Below are 18,997 nucleotides of genomic sequence, written 5' to 3'. Positions count from 1 at the left end.
GGCGTGGGGTGGGACATGGTGGTCTGTGATGTGAGGGCGGTGAGAGAGGATTAGGAAAAACACGGTGGGATAATGTACGTAGTCTGCTGGGTTGGAGCGATGCGTGGATCAAAGGACCGGTGTCGCCGAGTACAGGGTGGACGGTGATGCCGGGTGTCCGGCTCGTGAGAGAGCGCATGTTTGAGTGTCTTCGGCGGAGAGGCAAGAGATGCAAGAGCATGCGAGGAAGAGGCATGCGTTCCAAGTTTCGGACCACGGTAGACAGGGATTCTTCTTGTGAAGCCAGTGCAGTCAAGTTTCGTGGCCCAAAAATCACCTATGATGCTATTACACAGCAACGAATGAAGACATGAAAGCGGCCGGACCGATCGACCCTGCCTCGACATCTAGAAAGACAGGCAGATATATCCTAAATCAGCTGCAAATCCAGGCCCTCGCAAGTGTATCTCCATCCCCCTCCCATCTGGTATTCCGCCGCCCTCAGTCCACCCCTCACGCAACCTTCTTCCACTGCGAGTACACTCCCAACAGCGAGCTGACTGTGCCCGCGATACCCACAATGCCATCATCGAGCTTCGCCCAGCCCAACGCCGTCGCCGGGATCGTGATATCGCACAGGTCGCTCAGCAGCTGCAGACGCACTGCGTTGGTCTCGCGCGCAATCTTCTTCGCCTCGACGATGGGCTCGGCCTCAGCGGCTTTCGACGACAGCTTGGCGCTGCGCTCGCGGAGGCAGTACAGCTGGTACAGCGACGAAACGATGCTGAAGGTGATACCCGTGAACCAAGCTTTGTTGCCCTCGCGGACGAGGCGCGCCGAGGCTGGGTATTTGTAGATGTTTGCAGCATCGAGCTGGAGGGTGTTAGTTGCTTCTGCACGTTACACTTCGCGTCTGTCTGTCTGTCTGCCTGATGCCGTCCTCGATGCCACCACCAGCAGATCGTAGGCAGCGGAGGGCAGGGAGGCTATATGATGCACTCACCACAACCGCATTGTCAGCCAGCAGGTACCCCGCATAGCCCAGCTGCCGTCCCACCGCCGTGTACCGCAGCACGGGATCCACGCTCTTCGCATCGCTCGCGATGGCGGCCGCCTTGAAGTGCTCCACAAACTTGCCCACGCGCATCAGCTTGCGCGTGAGGCCGAACTGCTTCTTGGTCGCCTCGAAGGGCGCGATCGACGAGGCCGCGTGGTTCGTGCGGTACAGGTACCATGCCAGGAAGCGCGAGAGGTACTGCAGCGTGCGGAGTGCTTTGTCGCGGCCGACTAGAAGGCGGTTAGCGGTGCGCTGGGAGACGAGTCTGGGGTGGTAGGTCCGCGTGCAGGAGGCAGATGCTGGGGTTGAGAGAAGCCGTACCGGTTGTCGCGACGAATTTGAGGTATTGCGCCACCGTCGGGTGGTAGATGAGGGCGTCTGCGACCATCTTGTCTGCTGCTTCGCTGCCAACTGCCAATCCGAGCAAGAGTCTTGAAGGGGAGCGGTCCAGCCTGTGATCAAATATGCGTGTATTGGCTCTTCGCTCACGTGTAGCAACGGACTACGTGAGATATGCAAGCAAAATCAGCGGGTTGTGAGGAAAGAAGTCTGAGAGCTCAAGTCGAATCGCAGATAGCTCGGGTGCGGTTCCGCGTCTGGGGAAGCTTGTGAAATGGTGCGGGCCCCAACGAGCCGTGACACCTCGGCAATTTCAGACGACAATGCGCCATAATCACGGGATCGCACCGACTGGGCAACGTTCCGACTGAGGTCACTGCCGAGCCTCTCCTTTCGTAAATTCCAAGCGCTGCTCTGTTCTGCAGTCGATAAACATGGCAAACTACTGTCTTCCAAGACTCCTATCAGATGCTCCGGATATCAAAGGATACCCATGATGGGGAAATATTCCCCTTTGAGATCTGCCAACCACGAACGCCCCAAATGGTATACTCATACAAAACCCACTGCAACGACCTCTTGTTCAGACCTTGTAGAAGCAGAAGACGTGGTAAAAGTCCGCCGCATCCAATTCTTCCTCCGACGTCAGCAAGCGCCCACCACCGCGTTCGCGCACGTTCATCCTCTCCGCCAGCGGTCCCAGCTCTGGATCGTCCTTCTGCTCTTCCCAAACCTCACGGAAGGGCTTCCGATACTGCAGCTCGAGATTGTAGTCTTCGGCCAATGCACGAAATGCCTCCCATGGGACGACATACTCGGGCACTTCGTCGACGGCCTCTTCGAGGAAGTAGAAGTACTTCCAGCCAAAGGGAGGCCTGAACGTACCATCAGCCGGCGTCTTGCCAGGAAACTTGACCCTGTAGACCGAGTTGCCCCACTCGAACCCTTCCTCTTCGACCTGTCCGTCCTCTTTCTCGTTAGGCTCCTTCTCCTTGGCTTTATCCTCGCCATGCTCGCCATCCTGAGGCTTCGGGCTGTCCAAGCTCTTCTCCGGATCCCAGTCGCCTTCGTCGTCGCTGGCGAAGGTGGGCCGGTCGTCATCTTCCTCCTCAGCAGCGAAGCCGTTGCCGTTGGCCTTTGCGCCTCCTGTCGATTTGTGATGGGCAATGACTTTCGCGGAAAGCACGTCAGAGTTCGGGATGCAGCCAATGAAGCGACCTCCCCTCTTCAATGCGCCCGAAACGTTCTTCAACATTCCCCTAGCTTTTTCTTCGCTCTCAAAAGCATAGTGCATGCAGAACATCATGGTAACCATGTCGAAGCCGCCGCCGCCCCATCGCTGACTGGCCGCATTTCCAGGGCCAACGTGCGCGTCGAAGCCCACGTCTTTGACGATGGGGATCCCCTCAAGAGACAGGCCGAAGCAGTCTCTAGCGTAGAACTCGGCGTGGAAAACACGTCCCCTAGACCGCTTTCGCATCTGCTCGTGACGTTCCCGCGCCTGCTTGATGGAGACATCGGCAGGGTCTGCGCCAACATAGAGAGCCACCTTGCGGGAGGCCTGCCATTTCTGCAAGTCGCCGCCCTTGCCACAGCCCATGTCCATGATCTTGAGATTTCGCTCGTCGCCGATGAACTTCTGGATGATGGATGATTTAACCCAGTTGTTAAAGCTGCGCAGACCCTTGATCTTGGAGTCGGTGACGCGCCATTCACGGCCGCGCTCGGGCACCGTGTTGTAGTGCTGCTTGACCACATCGTGTACGCCGCGCTGGGCTGCTTCCTGATGCGCGGTCCTCTGTGCTTCCTGCTCCCGCTCCTCTTGGCGCTTCCGGGCAGCCTCACGATCCACGGCAGAGATCCGGGAGCCCTGGCCAGGTCGCTTTCGCTGCCGCGGTGGGGACCGCGAGGGGGAGCGAGAGGGGGAGCGCGCGCGTTTCGTGCCTCGATCTGGACCAGCTGGGCCGGCCATGGTGCGAGTGTCGCGTGGCAGGGCAAGGACAGCGGGCTCGGCGTGTTGAGAAGGTTAGGTATCTTGTAAATTACAAGTGTATATCTCCAAACAGGCCGTGTACTGTTGCTTCAAGGTGAAAGAAAGTAACGAGGGTGGGTATGCTGGAGGCTGGAAGCTCGGGCGTTTGCGAAGTTAACTGGCCCACCATGCCTGCCCGAAGTTCCGCCGGAGCATCATCACAGCTTCCCACCGGAGCTTCGAGCCCTCATTTCACAAGCCCCCGCCGCCCCCACCACCGCTCACCTACACTCCATCGACCCCTCTGTCCCCGGCCTACCGTTCAAAATGGGTGATCCGCAGTTCGCAAAATTCCCGGACCTGCAGTTGGCCCAACACATCTTCCAGCTCACCAATCCGTCGTCCTCCAAGTCCACCAAACAAGCCTCTCTCAAATCGGTGCAAGATGCCATCCAGGAGAAGAAAATGGCGCCGCTCTACCGGTACCTCGCACATCCGGTCGACGGCGTATTGAATGCCCCGGGCGAAGGCAGCGCACAACAGCCTGCTGGCCACCGGAGACCGTCGTCAAGCGCGGCCACCATGCTCGCCACCAAGAACCCCAACCTCGAGGTACCGTTGGCGTGGGACGAGAAGCTTTACGAGTCATTGAAGGCGGAAAATGAGAAGGAACTTGACGCCATACAGAAAGAGGAAGACGAGGCGGCGGAGAAGGCGGGCGAGACCGAAGTGCAGGCCGCGCGGGGCAAGCGCGCTGAGCTATATAACCGCATCGGTGACAAGGTGGGCAGTTTGTGCGTCTGTATTCAGAGGCAACGCTAATGCTGGACAGGAGAAAGCCATTGCCAGCTACGAGGCCATCTTCGAGAAAACGGGCATCCTAGGCACCAAGATCGATCTCGTGCTCGCCATAATACGCGTTGGACTCTTCTTCGGCGATAAGATCTTGGTCAAGAAGACGATTGAGCGGGCAAGTGCTCTTGTGGAGAGCGGTGGCGATTGGGACCGCCGGAATCGTCTCAAGGCATACCACGGGCTGCATCTTCTCACCGTTCGGTCACACGCACAAGCCGCGCCGCTGCTTCTAGACAGTCTGTCCACCTTCACCAGCTATGAGCTCTGCAATTATTCCTCGTTGGTCATCTATGCCATCCTGGCGGGTTCGGTATCGCTCAAGCGCGTGGACTTCAAGTCAAAGGTTGTGGACGCGCCTGAGATCAAGGCCATTGTAGGTGGCAACCAGGAGGACAAGATTGCTGCGATAACTGGACAGGCCTCTGCTGGACCTGCGGCTGGCGATGAGGAGATGGCAGATGCTTCGGGCTCTACATCGACCCCGGTACCGACTGCAGTGAACCTCACAACACTGGGACAGCAGCAAGATACTTCGGAAACCGCTATAGACTTCAACCCTCTCGCAAAGCTCGTCAAGAGCCTTTACGAGGGTGATTACAAGAACTTCTTCGGGGCCCTGGCTGAGGTCGAGGTCAACTTCCTGAGCCAGGACCGGTACCTTTTCGAGCACAAGAGTTGGTATGTGCGAGAGATGCGCCTGCGCGGTTACCAGCAACTCCTCCAGTCATACCGTGTGGTCGGTCTGCAGAGCATGGCCCACGACTTCGGGGTGAGCGTCGACTTCTTGGACAAGTGAGTTTTACTATAGCCAACGATTTCACATTTCTAACGTGTGCAGGGACCTTGCTAAATTCATTGCTGCTGACCGCATCCCATGCACCATTGACCGCGTCAAGGGCATCATCGAAACCAACCGACCAGACGACAAGAACAAGCAGTACGCGGACGTAGTGAAGCAGGGCGACCAGCTGATTACCAAGCTGCAGAAGTACGGGCAGGCTGTCAGGTTACGGGGTAGCGAACGCGGTTGAGCGAATCACCAAGTGTATGATCAGCGGGAGAGTGGTGGAGCTCAGTGGACTAAATAGCTAGAGCTATTGGGCGATTATTCGCGCAAACACCAGGCACAAAGCCATTTGAACATCTTACTCTTCATTGCACCAAGTCCACCACGTGTGCGACTAATTCTGAATGCAGGCCGATTGATACTGAAGGCCGCCGGCGATGCGGTGTGACCGCTTCTAACAATGGTCCCTGCGTCGGGTCAGAGCTCAGCTTCCCCAACCCCCGCGAGTGATCTACCGCGGAACAAGGGGAAACTGATAAGTTGTTGAGCGGTGCAACACGACTTTCTTTTTGGCTTGGGATCCCACGAACTTCTTTCCTCCTCCACCCTCCGCTATCCAGACACGGCTTACACGATCGCATCTTGTTACGTGCGCGCAAGCGACAAGACGGGCCGCGGGGGGCGAGTGGGTAGCCAGATCCCCATTATCCGCCGATAAGGTCCAGGGTCCTCAGCATGTCGCCGTCATCGGCTTGCTGGCACCAGCCCGTTGCCGCCGCGAGGCAAATACTCACCACGAATGGATCGAGACGGGCACAGAGGTCGCTCGGCGTGGGCGCCAGAGGTAACGCATTTCACGTTTTCCCCACCGCTACTCTGAGCCCACGGCGCGCTTGTATGGAGCATCCCTCTGACAGACGTGACCTGCACAACCTAGTGGGGCACCGTATGCAGTAGAAAAAATCACGCTGCTACACCTTTTGTTTTGACTCAGCCAAAAGCAAGCACTTCTTCTCTTGGTACATCGAGCTGTGCTTCGTGCCCGTTCATCTCTTCTCGCCGCACATTTAGACCATTCGCTCACGTTGTTCTTGAATACAGCCTTGTACAGAATTGCCCCTCCGTACCGTACCATGTCGTCGTCCGAACCCCGCCGTGCGCTTTCCCTCGCGAACATCAATCCTCACGTCAAGGAAGCCCAGTATGCCGTCCGTGGCGAGCTAGCCGTCCGCTCAGAAGAGTACCGCGCGAAGCTGGCAAAGGGCGAGGGCAAGGACCTGCCCTTCGATACAGTCATCGCAGCGAACATAGGCAACCCGCAGCAGCTGGACCAGAAGCCTATTACCTTTTTCCGCCAGGTAGCCAGTCTTTTGGAGAACCCACTGTTGTTGGAGCATGAAGAGACCTTCGTAAAGAGTCTTGGATACAAACCAGACGTCTTCGAGAGGGCGAGGTGGCTGTTGAAGGAGATCAAGAGCGTGGGAGCATACAGCCAGAGCCAGGGTGCTCCAGGCATCAGGGAGAGCGTCGCAAAGTACATTGAGAGTGCGTACTTCGTACTGGAACTCGAGATAATTTGCTGACTTGTGTAGGACGAGATGGCTACCCGGCAAGCTTCTCAGACATCTACCTCAGCAACGGTGCCTCGTCCGGCGTGAACACCCTTATGCATGTCATCTGCGCCTCGCCCAACACCGGTGTCATGGTTCCTATTCCCCAGTACCCTCTCTACACTGCCACTCTCTCCGTCCTGAACGCTAAATGCGTCCCATACTACCTTGAGGAAAGCCAGGCATGGGGTACCAGCCTCGAGGCCATTCGCACGTCGTATGACAAGGCTATCGCAGAAGGTACCGACGTCAAGGCCATCGCCATCATCAACCCCGGCAACCCGACCGGTGCATCCCTCCCCGCCGAGGACATCAAGTCCGTCCTCGAGTTCGCCGCCGAGAAGTCGCTCGTCGTCATCGCTGACGAAGTCTACCAAACCAACGTCTTCATCGGCGAGTTCATCTCCTTCAAGAAAGCCCTGCGCGATCTGCAGAAGGAGGCGCCCGGCAAGTTTGACCACATCGAGCTCGCGTCGCTGCACAGCATCTCCAAGGGCATGGTGGGCGAGTGCGGCCACCGCGGCGGCTACCTCGAGCTCGTGGGCTTCGACCCGGAGGTCGCCCAGCAGATCTACAAGTTCATCAGCATCCAGCTCTGCCCGCCCGTCATCGGGCAGTGCATCGTCGAGGTCATGGTCAACCCGCCCAAGGAGGGCGAGCCCAGCTACGAGCTGTACAAGAAGGAGTACGATGGCATCTTCAACGGCCTCAAGGAGCGGGCATACGCGCTGTACGAGGCGTTCAAGCAGATGGAAGGCGTCGAGTGCGACAAGCCTCAGGTCCGTTTTTCCTCCCTGTCCACCTTCTTCCTTTCGTACATCTACTGACCTTGTGGTAACTCCAGGGCTCCATGTACCTCTTCCCGACCATCAAGCTGCCCCAGAAGGCCATCGAGCAGGCCAAGAAGGAGAACCGCACGCCCGACGAGTTCTACTGCTTCCGCATGCTCGACGCGACGGGCATCTGCGTCGTCGCGGGCAGCGGCTTCGGCCAGAAGGAGGGCACGCTGCACTTCCGCACGACGTTCTTGGCGCCGGGGACGGACTGGACGGGCAGGATTGTCAAATTCCACCAGGACTTTATGGCGGAGTTTAAGTGAGGGAGGGCGTGAGTGTGAGGTTATAAATGATTGATCTAGGATTGGACTTGGATATATAGAGAATTTTGGCGGGCCTGGGGGGTATCTAGTGGCCCTTTGGAAATCCCAATACTTATGACATTATTTTGGGATGTAGGAGGCTTGCTTGGGTTGTCTGGTGGGTCGTACGGAAATCAGTGCCTTTGAAACCCTGAGAAGCTGGTGTCTTTGCCAGACCATTCTCTACGGCATACACGACTGATGGCGTTAGCCCCCCACGTCGTTACAGGTCGTCTCGCCAAGGGTGAATATCCTATGTGTCTTAACATTTTTCTGCCTTGACAATTTCCCGGGAGACTTGCAAGTTAACTATAAGTACACTGCACGCCTTCAGTTGACGCAGAAGGGATAGAGCAAGCGGTGTCATTACCAGGGCCCAGCAAAAATTGGATTTCCAGCGTATTTTCTATGTAGCGAAGTCTTCGCATCCTCTTGCAAAGGTTCGGATGCTGCATCCGGACGGTGTGTGTGCGTGCTTATTTCCTTTCCAGCGGCACTAGCCGGGCGGACCTTCCCGTACTGTAGGTCCATCCGGTTCCTATCGGCAGTCCGCATTATCGCTTTCGGGGTCATGCATATCAAATGCTGGCGTTCTTCTTCCAGCCTACTCGCAGAGTGAGCATCGAGGCCATGACGCAGACGGCCTCTGACGCCGCCTAATCCCCGCCCTCAGCTGCCGATCCTCCAAGTCGGCGATCTCGACGCGAACAAGAATAACTCCGGCCAGACTGACTTGCTTTGTTGCTCTCCCGCTCGCGACCGGGGTGTTGGGTCTGGTCTGCTGAAAGGGAGAACTTCTCCGCCGTCGCGCGAGAAACATTGCGCGCTCATGCGTGATTTTCTGGAATTCGAATCCTACCCTCAATCGCAGCCATCCACGTAGCCCGCTCTCGCTTGTCGGACGCTCGACATCGCCAGGGGCCCGCATTGGAACCCACGTGGCCATTTCCTACGCACCAATTGCAACGAGGGAACGGGAATCTTCGTTGCGGTACAGTGAGAACGGGCGGCTGTCGGCTCGAGCGGTTGCGGGGCGTCTAGGATAGAGTCGCATTCACGACAGCGGTCGTTTGCCGCTCGACAATATCACGAGAGCTATTTCCTGTCCTCCAGCCATCCGCACCTCATTAGTGACCTCACCTCCTCTCTCGGGCCCGAGGTGTCGTGGGGTACAGTACCCAAGACGGGAAACGTCAAAAGAGCAGGCCGCGAAGCGTCGACCACGAATTGGGCACTAGTCTGCGTTTCTGGGGCACTTTGCGCAGGGAAAAGATCGTGTGGGTCTCTTTGAAATCGCCGCGGTGTCCTTGCGCTCGTGCGATTACTTTGCGGAGGAAGACATGGCCTCGAATCCGCAGACAGACACGCCCGGTCGTGCCACAGATGTGCAACAGAGTCAGCCGTCCGCGGAGTCTAGCGCCAACCAGAACGCGACACAGCAGCCTCAACACGTGGCTGTACCCGTTTCGGGGGATGCACCACCACCGGTGATAGACACCAGTGCGAGTGAAAATGAAGAGCAGGGGCAGCCAGTGGATACCAGTGTCAGCGAAGGGGGACCTGAGGAGGACGACGACCTGGATGTGGTGAGTCGAGGACCTCTTCTACAACGGAACCTAGAGCTCATGCTGATGGAGTCAATAGGCGAGTTGGGGGTCGCGGAGTGATGCAGGAGACTCTGCATACGAGGACCTGTAAGTATCTAGGTGGCAAAGATCTCATACGCTGTGCACACGTAGCTGACGACGTCCAGACAATCACAAACAGCCTCAGTAACCTCGAGCATCCTCGCCGGTCACTGGGAAAACGGCCGAAGATACCACTCCTACCAAAGCGGGAAATACATGTTCCCCGATGACGAGATGGAGCAGGAACGCCTCGACGTCAAGTACGCCGCCATTCACCTTACCTACGGCAGCAAGATCTGCTTCGCGCCGCTGGAGGACCCGCAGAACGCCCTCGATGTAGGCACCGGTACCGGCATCTGGGCCATCGACTTTGCAGAAGAGTACCCCGGCTGCACCGTCACCGCCATCGACCTCAGCCCCATCCAGCCCACCTGGGTCCCCCCAAACGTCAAGTTCGAAATCGACGACGCGGAGCAGGACTGGACGTGGCCCGAGAACCACTTCGACTACGTGCATCTGCGTACTATGGCCGCGGCGGTGCGCGACTGGCCCCGCATGTTCAGGCAGGCGTATCGGTAGGTGGGCCTCCTTCCCTCCCAACCATACCCCACGTGATGCACGGAGTCGAGATTGATATGTAAGTGCAGACACACCAAACCCGGCGGCTACATCGAGCTTCAAGAACAAGACTACATGGGCGTCATGCAATCCACCTCGCGCAACCCTGGCACCGCCTTCCTCACGTGGTGCATCCAGCAAGGCCGGGCAGCCGGCCGCGTCGGCGTCAACCTGCGCAGCATACCCTCGGAAAAGGCCGACCTCCTCCGCGCAGCCGGCTTCGTGGACGTTGTCATCCACGAGTTCCGGTGTCCGATTGGGCCGTGGGCCGCCGACAAGAAGATGCGGGATGCGGGGCTGCTGCAGCTGAGCGCTGTGCTGGATGGGCTGGAGGGCCTGAGTTTGCGGTTGCTCAAGTTCTACGACGAGGGGTGGACGAAGGATGAGTTGGATGTGCTTTTGGCGAAGGTGCGGACGGAGTTGCGGAGTCGGGAGTGTCACGCTTATTGGCCTGTGTAAGTTATGCATTCCCTGATCTGAATCGCAAAGGAGGACTTGAGGACGGGATTGGCTAACGAGAAGTAGGATTGTGGTGTACGCGCGGAAACCGGAGTGAAGGCGAGCACGGGACATGCTTTCTTCTTGTTCTTCTCCTCCCTCGTCTTGTTTCTCGCCATGCCAGTCCATTTACTGAGCACATCTGCTGCATAGCGTGCTAGCGTGCCTCAACTGCGATTTCCATACATCTTTGCCGTTGCACATAGCGGATTGTTCTTAGCAGGAGCTGGGGGAGCTGGACGTCCGCCTATCGCAGGTGCGAACATAAGTCATCATAATCGATTGATTTAAATGGTGTTTCGCATCACCTCTTCTCCGCCAGTGCAGTGGTGCTCCCCCGTCGTCAATGCCCCAGCACCTCGTCCAAGACCCCCCATGTCTCCCTCTGCCTCTCCCTCCTCCTCTCCTCGTCGCTCACCTCTCCCGCTGCTCCATCAATTTCCTCCCGCCCCTCCACCCCACTCCTCTCGAAACCCGCCAACACCTCCTCCACCCTCTCCCCCATCCGCCTCACGCCCTCCACCTCCCCCCTCTTCCGCTCGACCTGCCTCTCCATCTCCCTAATCAGCGTCTCCCTCGCCTGATGCGGCCGATACTCATTAACCAGCGCATGCATGTTCAGAGCGAGCGTCAGCACATCCTTCAACTTCTCATCCTTGGCCTCGCTCGTCGGGTCATGCGCCATGATGCCCAGCAGCTCGATGTAGCTCAGCACGATGCTCCTCAGGAAGCGGAAGAGGTACGCCTGGCGATCCAGACTCGACCACGTCGGCGACGACGGGTAGAGCTGCTCGTAGGTCCAGTCGAGCACGGGGTCGCCCGACACGGGGTGCGTGAGGAGGCGGCTGCGGATGGCGGCCATGGTGTCGGGGTAGTCTTCCAGGGCGTGCAGGGTGGTCTTTTTGCCGAAGACGGAGTACGCTGCCGACGGGGAGGGGGGCGCGGGCGGCACCAGGTAGCGCAGTTCGGTGGGCAGCTGGAGGAGCTGCTGGGTGGTGAGGGCGGCGTCTTCATCGATGCTGTGCGTGGTCTTGAATTGCGACAGCGCGTCGAGGTTTTTGGGCGTGAAGTGCTTGTAAAAGGGCGGCGGGGCGGGGAAGTAGGACGTCAGGACGTCTTCGTCTTCCGGGGCGGGCTGGGCCATTGTGAGATGCGTCGGGGGGAAGGGTTGGGGGTTGTTGTGCGAGGATTGGTGTGTAGTTGCAGTGTTGCGTTGTTTGTCGATGCGCTGAGAGAGCTACGTGAAGCTTGAACAAGGAACAAGGGTCCAGTCTTGGCGCTCTACCCCACTCTCCCAGCTAGGAAATTACGTCTAGCGCGCCCATCTCCACGATCGCGCCTTGTGTCTGGCGCGCTTACAAACCCCAGCGGCCGCCCTGACGCGCCGCCGACCTCGGAAATATCTCGCTTTGAGGCTGTAGAACGCTGTTCAGCTTTCTAATGGAGCATGCAGTTCACAGGTTCACCGTACCTTGCTCGACAAGAGCTGCATCGCCGACAAAGTGCATTTGTAAGGTGGTGGGGAAGACACCGGATGGTATACGTCATCTGCATAGCTATGTGATCCATTATAAAAACTCGACATCTATCCACCGATATGCAAGTGCAAGCCATCCGTTCCTCTATTGGATTTCGTTCAATACACCAGACGACGAGACTGAATCTCTTGCGTTATTACACAATGTCCACCCGCAAGGCCGTCGTGCACACCTCCGAGGGTATCGCCAAACTCAGCAGCGATGTCCCCTACCCGAAGCTCCGCGATGAGTACATCATCGTCAAGACCAAGGCTGTGGCTTTGAACCCGACAGACTGGAAGAGTCTGGGCCCGGCAAGGAGATCGCCCGGCGCGATTGCTGGATGCGACTACGCGGGTGTAGTGGAGGAGGTTGGGAAGGCAGTTACCACGCCGTTCAAGAAAGGCGACAAAGTTGCTGGCTTCGTCTTCGGAGGCAGCCCCTACAACCACGACGACGGCGCCTTCGCGTCGTATGTCACCGCAAAGGGCGACCTCCAGATCCGTATCGCCGACAACATCTCATTCGAGGACGCTTCCACCCTCGGCGTTGGTATCACCACCGTCGGCCAGGCAATGTACCAATCCTTGGGCCTCCCTCTCCCCCCAGCTAAGGTTTCCGAGCCCACCTCCATCCTGATCTACGGCGCCTCCACCGCAACCGGCACCCTCGCAGTCCAGTACGCAAAGCTCTCCGGCCTCCAAGTCATCGCCACTTGCTCCCCGCACAACTTCGACCTCGTCAAATCGCTGGGTGCCGACCAAGTCTTCGACTACAAGGACCCCGACTGCGGCAAGAAAATCCGCGAGGCGACCAACGACAGCCTGAAGCTGGCCTTTGACACCATCTCCGAGAAGGGCTCGTCGGAGGTGTGCTGCGACGCGATCAGCTCCAAGGGCGGCATGAACACGAGCCTGCTGCCCGTGAAGAACTTCCCGAGGGCGGATGTGCGGAACGGACACACGCTGGCGTACACGGCGTTGGGGGAGAAGTTTGCGGAGCAGTTCCCCGCCAACCAGAACGATTTCGACTTTGGCGTGAGGTTTTGGCGGTTGAGTGAGGAGCTGTTCAACAGTGGGAAGATCAGGGCGCATCCGACTGAAGTGAGGGAGGGTGGGTTGGCAGCGATTCCAAAGGGATTGGATGACTTGAAGGAGGGGAGAGTCAGCGGTGTGAAGTTGGTGTATCGGGCGGAGTAGATGCTGACGTGGGGCGGACTGTACGCATGTACGCGGCCGTCTCTGGGCTGTTTTTACCTCCACGAGAGCTGTATGCTGACCGAACTGTCGTCTAGGCAAGCTGGGTATTGTCATTGCCAGAATAATACAGCTGAAAAGTTGTTGGTTTAAGTCAGGTGATGAGTTGATGTATAATCCAACAGCATGGTGAAGACGTTGGGGGGCATCGAGCAACTAGGGCGCCCGTCGTGTGATGCAAGAAGTCAGGATCCAGGAAGCGGGCTCCCAGTAGATAACTGAGGCATTGTCCAATTCCAGCAAGCTCTAGCCACGTCAGGCTTCCGCAATCACGTCTTAGCATGTGTTCGAGCAGTGCCGACGAGCACAGAATCGGTAACCACCACTGTGTACGCGCTGAAATATCCCGAGTACCACCGTGGGGCCAGGTCGTGTGTCTCAACTAGGGTTTGTAGTGGAGCGGGTTGCGTCTTTCCTTGCGCTCCAAGTGGTGCCCATGCATGTTTGCATCGCAGACAAGCTACCGCATAGCACCCTCCCATGTCAAACCAGAGCCAAAGTAACACTCAAGGGATACTGCAATAACCTCTCGGGGTTAGGACTATGTCCGGATCCCATTATTCGACCCTCTCCTTTCAGTATCCAGCGGCGGATCAGATCGCGCTCCTCTCATTCTAGGCGTGTGCCTTTCGCACTGCCTAGATCTCGACTAGAATCGTGGCCATTGGGCGGTTCATCTAGGCCAATGTCATTTCGATTATGATTGGAAGTAATATTGAAGGGCATTTTCTTGGCGCGTTTGTTATGTGGATGGTGTACGGGAGACACGAGGCTCCGGTGCGACATGGGGATAAGCACTATACTAGCAAGGTTTGAAATACTCCCTCACCGGATGAGTTTCCGCATAATTGTGATGGTGTTTCTACATTTGGAGCATGGTCTCTGTTTAGAGGCAACATTCTCATCTATGGACCCTGTCTATGGCGCGCTTCGTCTAAGAGAAACAGCGTATTCTCATATCGCAAAGCCTCTTGGCTTAGTAGAGCTCTCCCTATACTTTTTTCTCGCTTTCAATCAGTTTCTGCTCCCTTTCTACACCCCCACCGCTACTCTCAATACTTGATGAACATCTGGTTAAAATGCGTTACGTTCCACGCCCCAGTCTCGGTATTCAAGGTGAGATTGGTTTGCTTGACACTTCCCCTTTGCAGAGCACCGTTCTCCACGGTGCCATTCGCCACGCGGCGCTGCAAGCGATTAGCACCTGCCAATACTGTGAAGTTAGCCAGGCTGATCTCCAGCGGGTTCCGGAAAGCCACAGTGGGGCAGCCTGTTGGAGAATTAGCACATCGAGCACATTGAAATGATGCTGGACACCAAGGCGACCAGAAAGCTCACTTACCGAAGTAGTTCGCCGTAATCTCACTAGGGCTGATCTGAAGTTCATAGTAACCGCGATAGTAACCCTCCGTCCACTGCAGCTCTGCATTGTCGCGGATTAGTCCAGCGGCTTCAATATTGCCGTAGGTGATGTTCTTAGCGTAGCCTGAGGATGAGACGGCGGTCCCAGCGAACTCGACGCCAATGGACCCGGCGCCAGTGACTTGGTCATAAGGCATCTCATCTCTGGATTGGCTTAGCAAGTGGTTCGATGCGACTATGCCCTTGAGCATTCGAACTTACAACCACACAAGATCCGAGACCCAATTTGCATGCGAGTCGCCTGACAAGAAGATGGTGTTTGATATCTCGTTGGAGTAGAGATGATGCAGTGTGCGGTTGCGATTGGCAGTGTACCCCTGCTTAAGTAAGTCCACGATCAATGCATGCGAAGGAGTACTCTTACATCCCACTGGTCAGCGTTCAGCCAGTCGTTGTCCCTCGCCGTGTTGTTAAGCCGAGAGAAGACGATCTGGTTCCCGATGATTCTCCACGTAGCACCTCTTTCTGCGGACTTCGAGAGTTGCCCGTAGAACCAGTTCTCTTGGTGACTGCCCATAAGCGTACGACCGGCATCATCGATAAGCTCTGCAACGTAGTCGTCATTCCAGTTCAGCGTTGTGATAGAGCGGTCATAGTTGCGAGTGTCGAGCATGATGAGGTCAAACAGCTTGCCGATTTGGAAAGTGCGCCATATACGGAGATTGTCGTCCATGTCGACCTGGCGGATGCTGGTGCACTGTTCAGATCACCAAATCATACAGAGAATGGAGCGCAAACTTACGGCATCCATTCAAAGTATGCTCGGACGGCGTTCATCTTGCGCTGATCAACGCTCACACCGCCATCCTTGCGGAAAGACTCCTCGGTATTATTCAGGCCACTGGAACCGTCGCGGTACCCATTGTTGGATACCTCTTCTCGTTGTCAGTATTGGGTTAATATTAGAATATTCAACATTGGAACGTACCATGGTCGTCCCAAACTGGAATCCAAGGATATTGTTGATGCGAGAGAAGTAAGTCCAGGTCGGTGCGATCTACGTCCGTCAACATTGATCACGAGTTGCAAGCAGTTAACATACACTGCGCGATTCGTGTGCGGTAATCTGTTCAATTTATTAGCGTTGAGGCGGGATGATTGCGGAAACACTGACCGTAGAGCGTAAAGATCTCATCGCTAGGATTCGTAGCTCTCGGGTCCTTGCCGAGCGTACCCTTTCCAGTTTCATAGATGTAGTCTCCAAGATGTATCTCCAGAACCGTCAGCATCTCTCAGATGGACAGATGAACCTCACCAGCCAACTTACGACATAGTCGATGTTATCTTTACGAGCGGCATTTCCGTAAGCGTTGAAATACCCGTTAGGATAGTTGCTACACGAGTATACTGCAAGACCAACTTTTGTCACATCGTCGTCAGCTCTCGGGCTCGACTTTGTGCGACCAAGAGGGCTCTTTTTACTCGAGCCACAAACATTGAACTGATAGTAGTACTGCGTGAATGGTTCCAGATTCGTTGCTTCTACCTAGACGTAGTCAATAAATAGATTTGAGGAAAACATTTTTCATGACCATACTTTCACGGTATAGTCAATGTCCGAAGTCGTATACGCAGTTCCTTTATCAATAATAGAGGTGAAGTTCTTATCGGCACCAACTTGGTACTCCACGCATACCGGATTTTTGCTCGCTTTGATGTACGGCTCAGTTTCATGGTTGTACAGTGGCACGTTGCCCTCCACTGTCACGTTACTCGCATCGTTCTTCACTGTTGGTGAGACACGAGTCCAAAGGATGACGGAATTGGGCAGGGGGTCGCCAGAGGCCACTCCATGCGTGAAATTCAGAGCTTCTGGGCCCCACGAACGAGCTGGCAAGGCAGAGCTGCGCTTTGCTACCTTTGGAAGGTCGATTCCAAGGGCTAGGTGACGGCGAGAAGGCGAAGCGTAATTGAGGTTCGTGTGAAACGCTGCTGTCGCTGCTGAGGCGAAAGACAGTACCGTAAACCAAGAAGACACCATCTTGATGAAAGGAATCGCGTCACAGCGATTGAATCAAGAAAATACGCTCACAACATATACTCACAACATATATACCCATGCTCCGCAACACATCCATGTACATTTCGTACTACACGAGTGCGGGGCAATGATCTTCGCTCGCTTTCACTATTGTCGCCGCTGCCGATCAATGAGGAGCGCAGCAGACGAGCCAATCACAATTTGCGTGATAAAAACATGTCAAACCTGTTCCTGAGCGTCGAGTGCAAGGGAGGACTCGTGGTGAGGGTGTGGTATCGGATTGGTCAAGCTGATGTTCGCACGGCACGAAGCGCGGTCGCTGGGATTGTCTTGGCTGCATACACTAATGCCAATGTGGGATGCTTCGACTACGGGACCTCTATATGCATACAAAGCTATCAAGGGTCGTGCTCGCTGACGTAGAGATAAAAGCTCTAGGATGGGGCGATACAAGAACAGATGCGTCATCTTCCGCGGAGAACATTGTTAGAAGTTGGTTACGCCGATTATAAATTAGATGTGAACGGTGCCGGATACTCCAAACATGTCGTATTCATCCCTTGAGCTCGCTAGAGAGTCGTGCAACGAGAACTGTCGCTATGGAATCGTTAGCAGAGAATCATCTTCAATCTATCATGGTAAATTATACCCCCAGGTGCCCCAGCCGGTGCAAAGCTCTCCAATTTGGACCCAACCACCCGTCACTCTTCATCTTCATCTGCATCTTCATCAAGATCGCTTAGATCGCTTGGAGGTTTCGGCCTCTCGACCACTAGTTGATCGAGAAGCAGCGGCATCCAGACTCGCTTGTCTCCAGAATAGGCCTGCGCTATCTTGCCACCCGAGAACTTAACTTCGAAATAGCCAATGTAGTCTGTTCTGTCTCTTTGAGAGAGACATCCCAGGCTTATATTGGTGAGACTCATTGTCATAGCGAGATCCTTGAGCACGCGTGGCCATGGATCATAACGGTCGTCGAAGTCTTTCCACTGAGTGGCATCATCCCATTGTAGTTCAACCTTCCATAGGCTCACATGCCGCAGAGTTGCCGCGAATTTAGAGATAACTTTGATCAGCACATCAGGCATGATGGTCAGCATGCCCAAGTCGAGACGCCGAATAACAGGCAAAAGATCAGGCGTTTTGCATAGCCGTTCCAGCACCCAGGATGGCGAGTATTGGAGTGGTTTGTAGAAATTCATCCGAAGATGCTCAAGGAAAGAGCAACGAAGAAGGAATAATTCCAGACACGTAGAGTGAAGTTCTGCGTCTAAACGAGAGTCGCGGAGTCCGTCGGAGGGATTGAGTGTGAGTAGCAATTGTCGCAGTCCGCCGAGCACCACGTCCATCTTGGGGTTTGGGGACCCAAGAAAGAAAGCGCTGTCTTTCAGTCCGGCGATGTGTCCGGCGTTCCGTGTCCGCAAAATGGTCTCAATGGCAGAGACTGGATGGTCAGCATCAACAAGTGCCTGCATGAGCAACAAGAATGCCTGAGATGCAAATGTAGCAGAGCCCGTGTGAAGGTTGAACCCAATCTCCTGTGATATCGAAGGCGCGCCGTAACTCCTCCACCGGTCGTCATCACGCACACGTCCGGAAGCCTCGTAATCGCGGATGCCCACCGTATCAAGGTTCTGCAAATTACGGAATGCCTCTGTGAGCAGAGCCCGGTCACGACCAGAGCTACTCAGAGCAAATTGGTCGGCGGAACCTTTTTGAAAGGCATTGTACTGGGCGGGGCTCATAGTAGAAAAGAGCGATGACAAGTCGGTAGTATCAAAGGACTCCAGTCCGATGATTACATATCGCAAGGTTTTGTTGAAGGCGCCATGTCTAGAGATACTGACGAGCGTCTGTAAGCTTGCGGTGCTCAGCATGAACTGCTTCTTCGTAAAGAATTCTTTCGCAAACGTGTCAAACAGCACTCTCTCAAGGTACTTGTTCGAAAGGCGAAGGGCGCCGAAGTCCTTCGTAGGAAGATATGTCGCAATGCTTCAACCCGCAGTCAGTGAATCATGTTGTGAAGTTGGCGATTTCAGGCCAGAAGTCAGGCGCTGCATTGCTGGTCCGAGGCCACGCGGAGACACGAAGACGAGGCCCAATGGCAGGGCGACACTTACAGATGTACGAGCAACTCGAGAGGCAGTCCTGTGAGACTCGCCGGGGCCATATTGCTGTTCCCCGGATTCTTGACCATATTGCTGTGTCCTGAGTTTGCTCGCACTTTGGATCGCCAGTTTCTGTTCCCGCGTCCTGAACAGGCCTACGAGCTGCAGTACGTATTTGTCTGAACGCTGAAGCTGTCTCAGGCAGCGTTGTCGTACGGAAGGCGGGGCCAGG

At 55.8% G+C, this 18,997-nt stretch overlaps 9 protein-coding genes across 9 annotated transcripts; 4 read left to right on the top strand and 5 right to left on the bottom strand.

Moving 5' to 3' along the window:
• Window positions 1-363: 363 nt before the first annotated feature.
• On the bottom strand, window positions 364-1,674 carry CC84DRAFT_41613 (peroxisomal biogenesis factor 11). Its single transcript, XM_018186132.1, has 3 exons — window positions 1,358-1,674; window positions 983-1,266; window positions 364-852 (listed from the first exon to the last, which is right to left on the bottom strand). Exons 1-3 carry the CDS (start codon window positions 1,422-1,424, stop codon window positions 493-495), a joined length of 711 nt encoding a protein of 236 aa, XP_018042020.1. The 5' UTR covers window positions 1,425-1,674; the 3' UTR covers window positions 364-492.
• On the bottom strand, window positions 1,644-3,347 carry CC84DRAFT_1192124 (guanine-N(7)-methyltransferase; the record flags this gene model as incomplete). Its single annotated transcript, XM_018181229.1, has 1 exon — window positions 1,644-3,347. The coding sequence occupies one exon, from the start codon at window positions 3,345-3,347 to the stop codon at window positions 1,959-1,961; it is 1,389 nt and encodes a 462-aa protein (XP_018042019.1). The 3' UTR covers window positions 1,644-1,958.
• On the top strand, window positions 3,254-5,348 carry CC84DRAFT_1107326 (PCI-domain-containing protein). The gene is made up of 3 exons (XM_018175170.1): window positions 3,254-4,130; window positions 4,180-4,994; window positions 5,041-5,348. The coding sequence occupies exons 1-3, from the start codon at window positions 3,675-3,677 to the stop codon at window positions 5,231-5,233; spliced, it is 1,464 nt and encodes a 487-aa protein (XP_018042018.1). The 5' UTR covers window positions 3,254-3,674; the 3' UTR covers window positions 5,234-5,348.
• Window positions 5,349-5,876: 528 nt separating this feature from the next.
• CC84DRAFT_41608 (alanine aminotransferase 2) lies at window positions 5,877-7,901 on the top strand. The gene is made up of 3 exons (XM_018186131.1): window positions 5,877-6,534; window positions 6,582-7,378; window positions 7,444-7,901. The coding sequence occupies exons 1-3, from the start codon at window positions 6,123-6,125 to the stop codon at window positions 7,696-7,698; spliced, it is 1,464 nt and encodes a 487-aa protein (XP_018042017.1). The 5' UTR covers window positions 5,877-6,122; the 3' UTR covers window positions 7,699-7,901.
• Window positions 7,902-8,880: 979 nt separating this feature from the next.
• Window positions 8,881-10,656, top strand: CC84DRAFT_41543 (S-adenosyl-L-methionine-dependent methyltransferase). The gene is made up of 5 exons (XM_018186122.1): window positions 8,881-9,323; window positions 9,382-9,431; window positions 9,491-9,940; window positions 10,013-10,438; window positions 10,509-10,656. Exons 1-5 carry the CDS (start codon window positions 9,078-9,080, stop codon window positions 10,537-10,539), a joined length of 1,203 nt encoding a protein of 400 aa, XP_018042016.1. The 5' UTR covers window positions 8,881-9,077; the 3' UTR covers window positions 10,540-10,656.
• A 168-nt stretch (window positions 10,657-10,824) lies between these two features.
• CC84DRAFT_1192120 (uncharacterized protein) lies at window positions 10,825-11,699 on the bottom strand (the record flags this gene model as incomplete). Its single annotated transcript, XM_018181228.1, has 1 exon — window positions 10,825-11,699. The coding sequence occupies exon 1, from the start codon at window positions 11,623-11,625 to the stop codon at window positions 10,825-10,827; it is 801 nt and encodes a 266-aa protein (XP_018042015.1). The 5' UTR covers window positions 11,626-11,699.
• Window positions 11,700-11,850: 151 nt separating this feature from the next.
• CC84DRAFT_1159124 (oxidoreductase-like protein) lies at window positions 11,851-13,495 on the top strand. The gene has a single exon (XM_018177145.1). The coding sequence runs from the start codon at window positions 12,163-12,165 to the stop codon at window positions 13,195-13,197; it is 1,035 nt and encodes a 344-aa protein (XP_018042014.1). The 5' UTR covers window positions 11,851-12,162; the 3' UTR covers window positions 13,198-13,495.
• A 659-nt stretch (window positions 13,496-14,154) lies between these two features.
• CC84DRAFT_1192119 (alkaline phosphatase) lies at window positions 14,155-16,898 on the bottom strand. The gene is made up of 10 exons (XM_018181227.1): window positions 16,214-16,898; window positions 15,944-16,162; window positions 15,791-15,887; window positions 15,719-15,742; window positions 15,605-15,673; window positions 15,419-15,551; window positions 15,041-15,365; window positions 14,878-14,993; window positions 14,597-14,820; window positions 14,155-14,524 (listed from the first exon to the last, which is right to left on the bottom strand). Exons 1-10 carry the CDS (start codon window positions 16,655-16,657, stop codon window positions 14,307-14,309), a joined length of 1,869 nt encoding a protein of 622 aa, XP_018042013.1. The 5' UTR covers window positions 16,658-16,898; the 3' UTR covers window positions 14,155-14,306.
• Window positions 16,899-17,013: 115 nt separating this feature from the next.
• On the bottom strand, window positions 17,014-18,934 carry CC84DRAFT_1159122 (uncharacterized protein). The gene is made up of 3 exons (XM_018177144.1): window positions 18,778-18,934; window positions 17,307-18,649; window positions 17,014-17,254 (listed from the first exon to the last, which is right to left on the bottom strand). The coding sequence occupies exons 1-2, from the start codon at window positions 18,825-18,827 to the stop codon at window positions 17,359-17,361; spliced, it is 1,341 nt and encodes a 446-aa protein (XP_018042012.1). The 5' UTR covers window positions 18,828-18,934; the 3' UTR covers window positions 17,014-17,254; window positions 17,307-17,358.
• Window positions 18,935-18,997: the final 63 nt, after the last annotated feature.

The sequence above is a fragment of the Paraphaeosphaeria sporulosa genome, assembly GCF_001642045.1.
Source record: "Paraphaeosphaeria sporulosa strain AP3s5-JAC2a unplaced genomic scaffold CC84scaffold_1, whole genome shotgun sequence".
In the NCBI taxonomy this organism is placed as follows: domain Eukaryota; kingdom Fungi; phylum Ascomycota; class Dothideomycetes; order Pleosporales; family Didymosphaeriaceae; genus Paraphaeosphaeria; species Paraphaeosphaeria sporulosa.
Note: the sequence above shows the minus strand (reverse complement) of the source record. Positions and strands in the feature narration are given on the sequence as shown.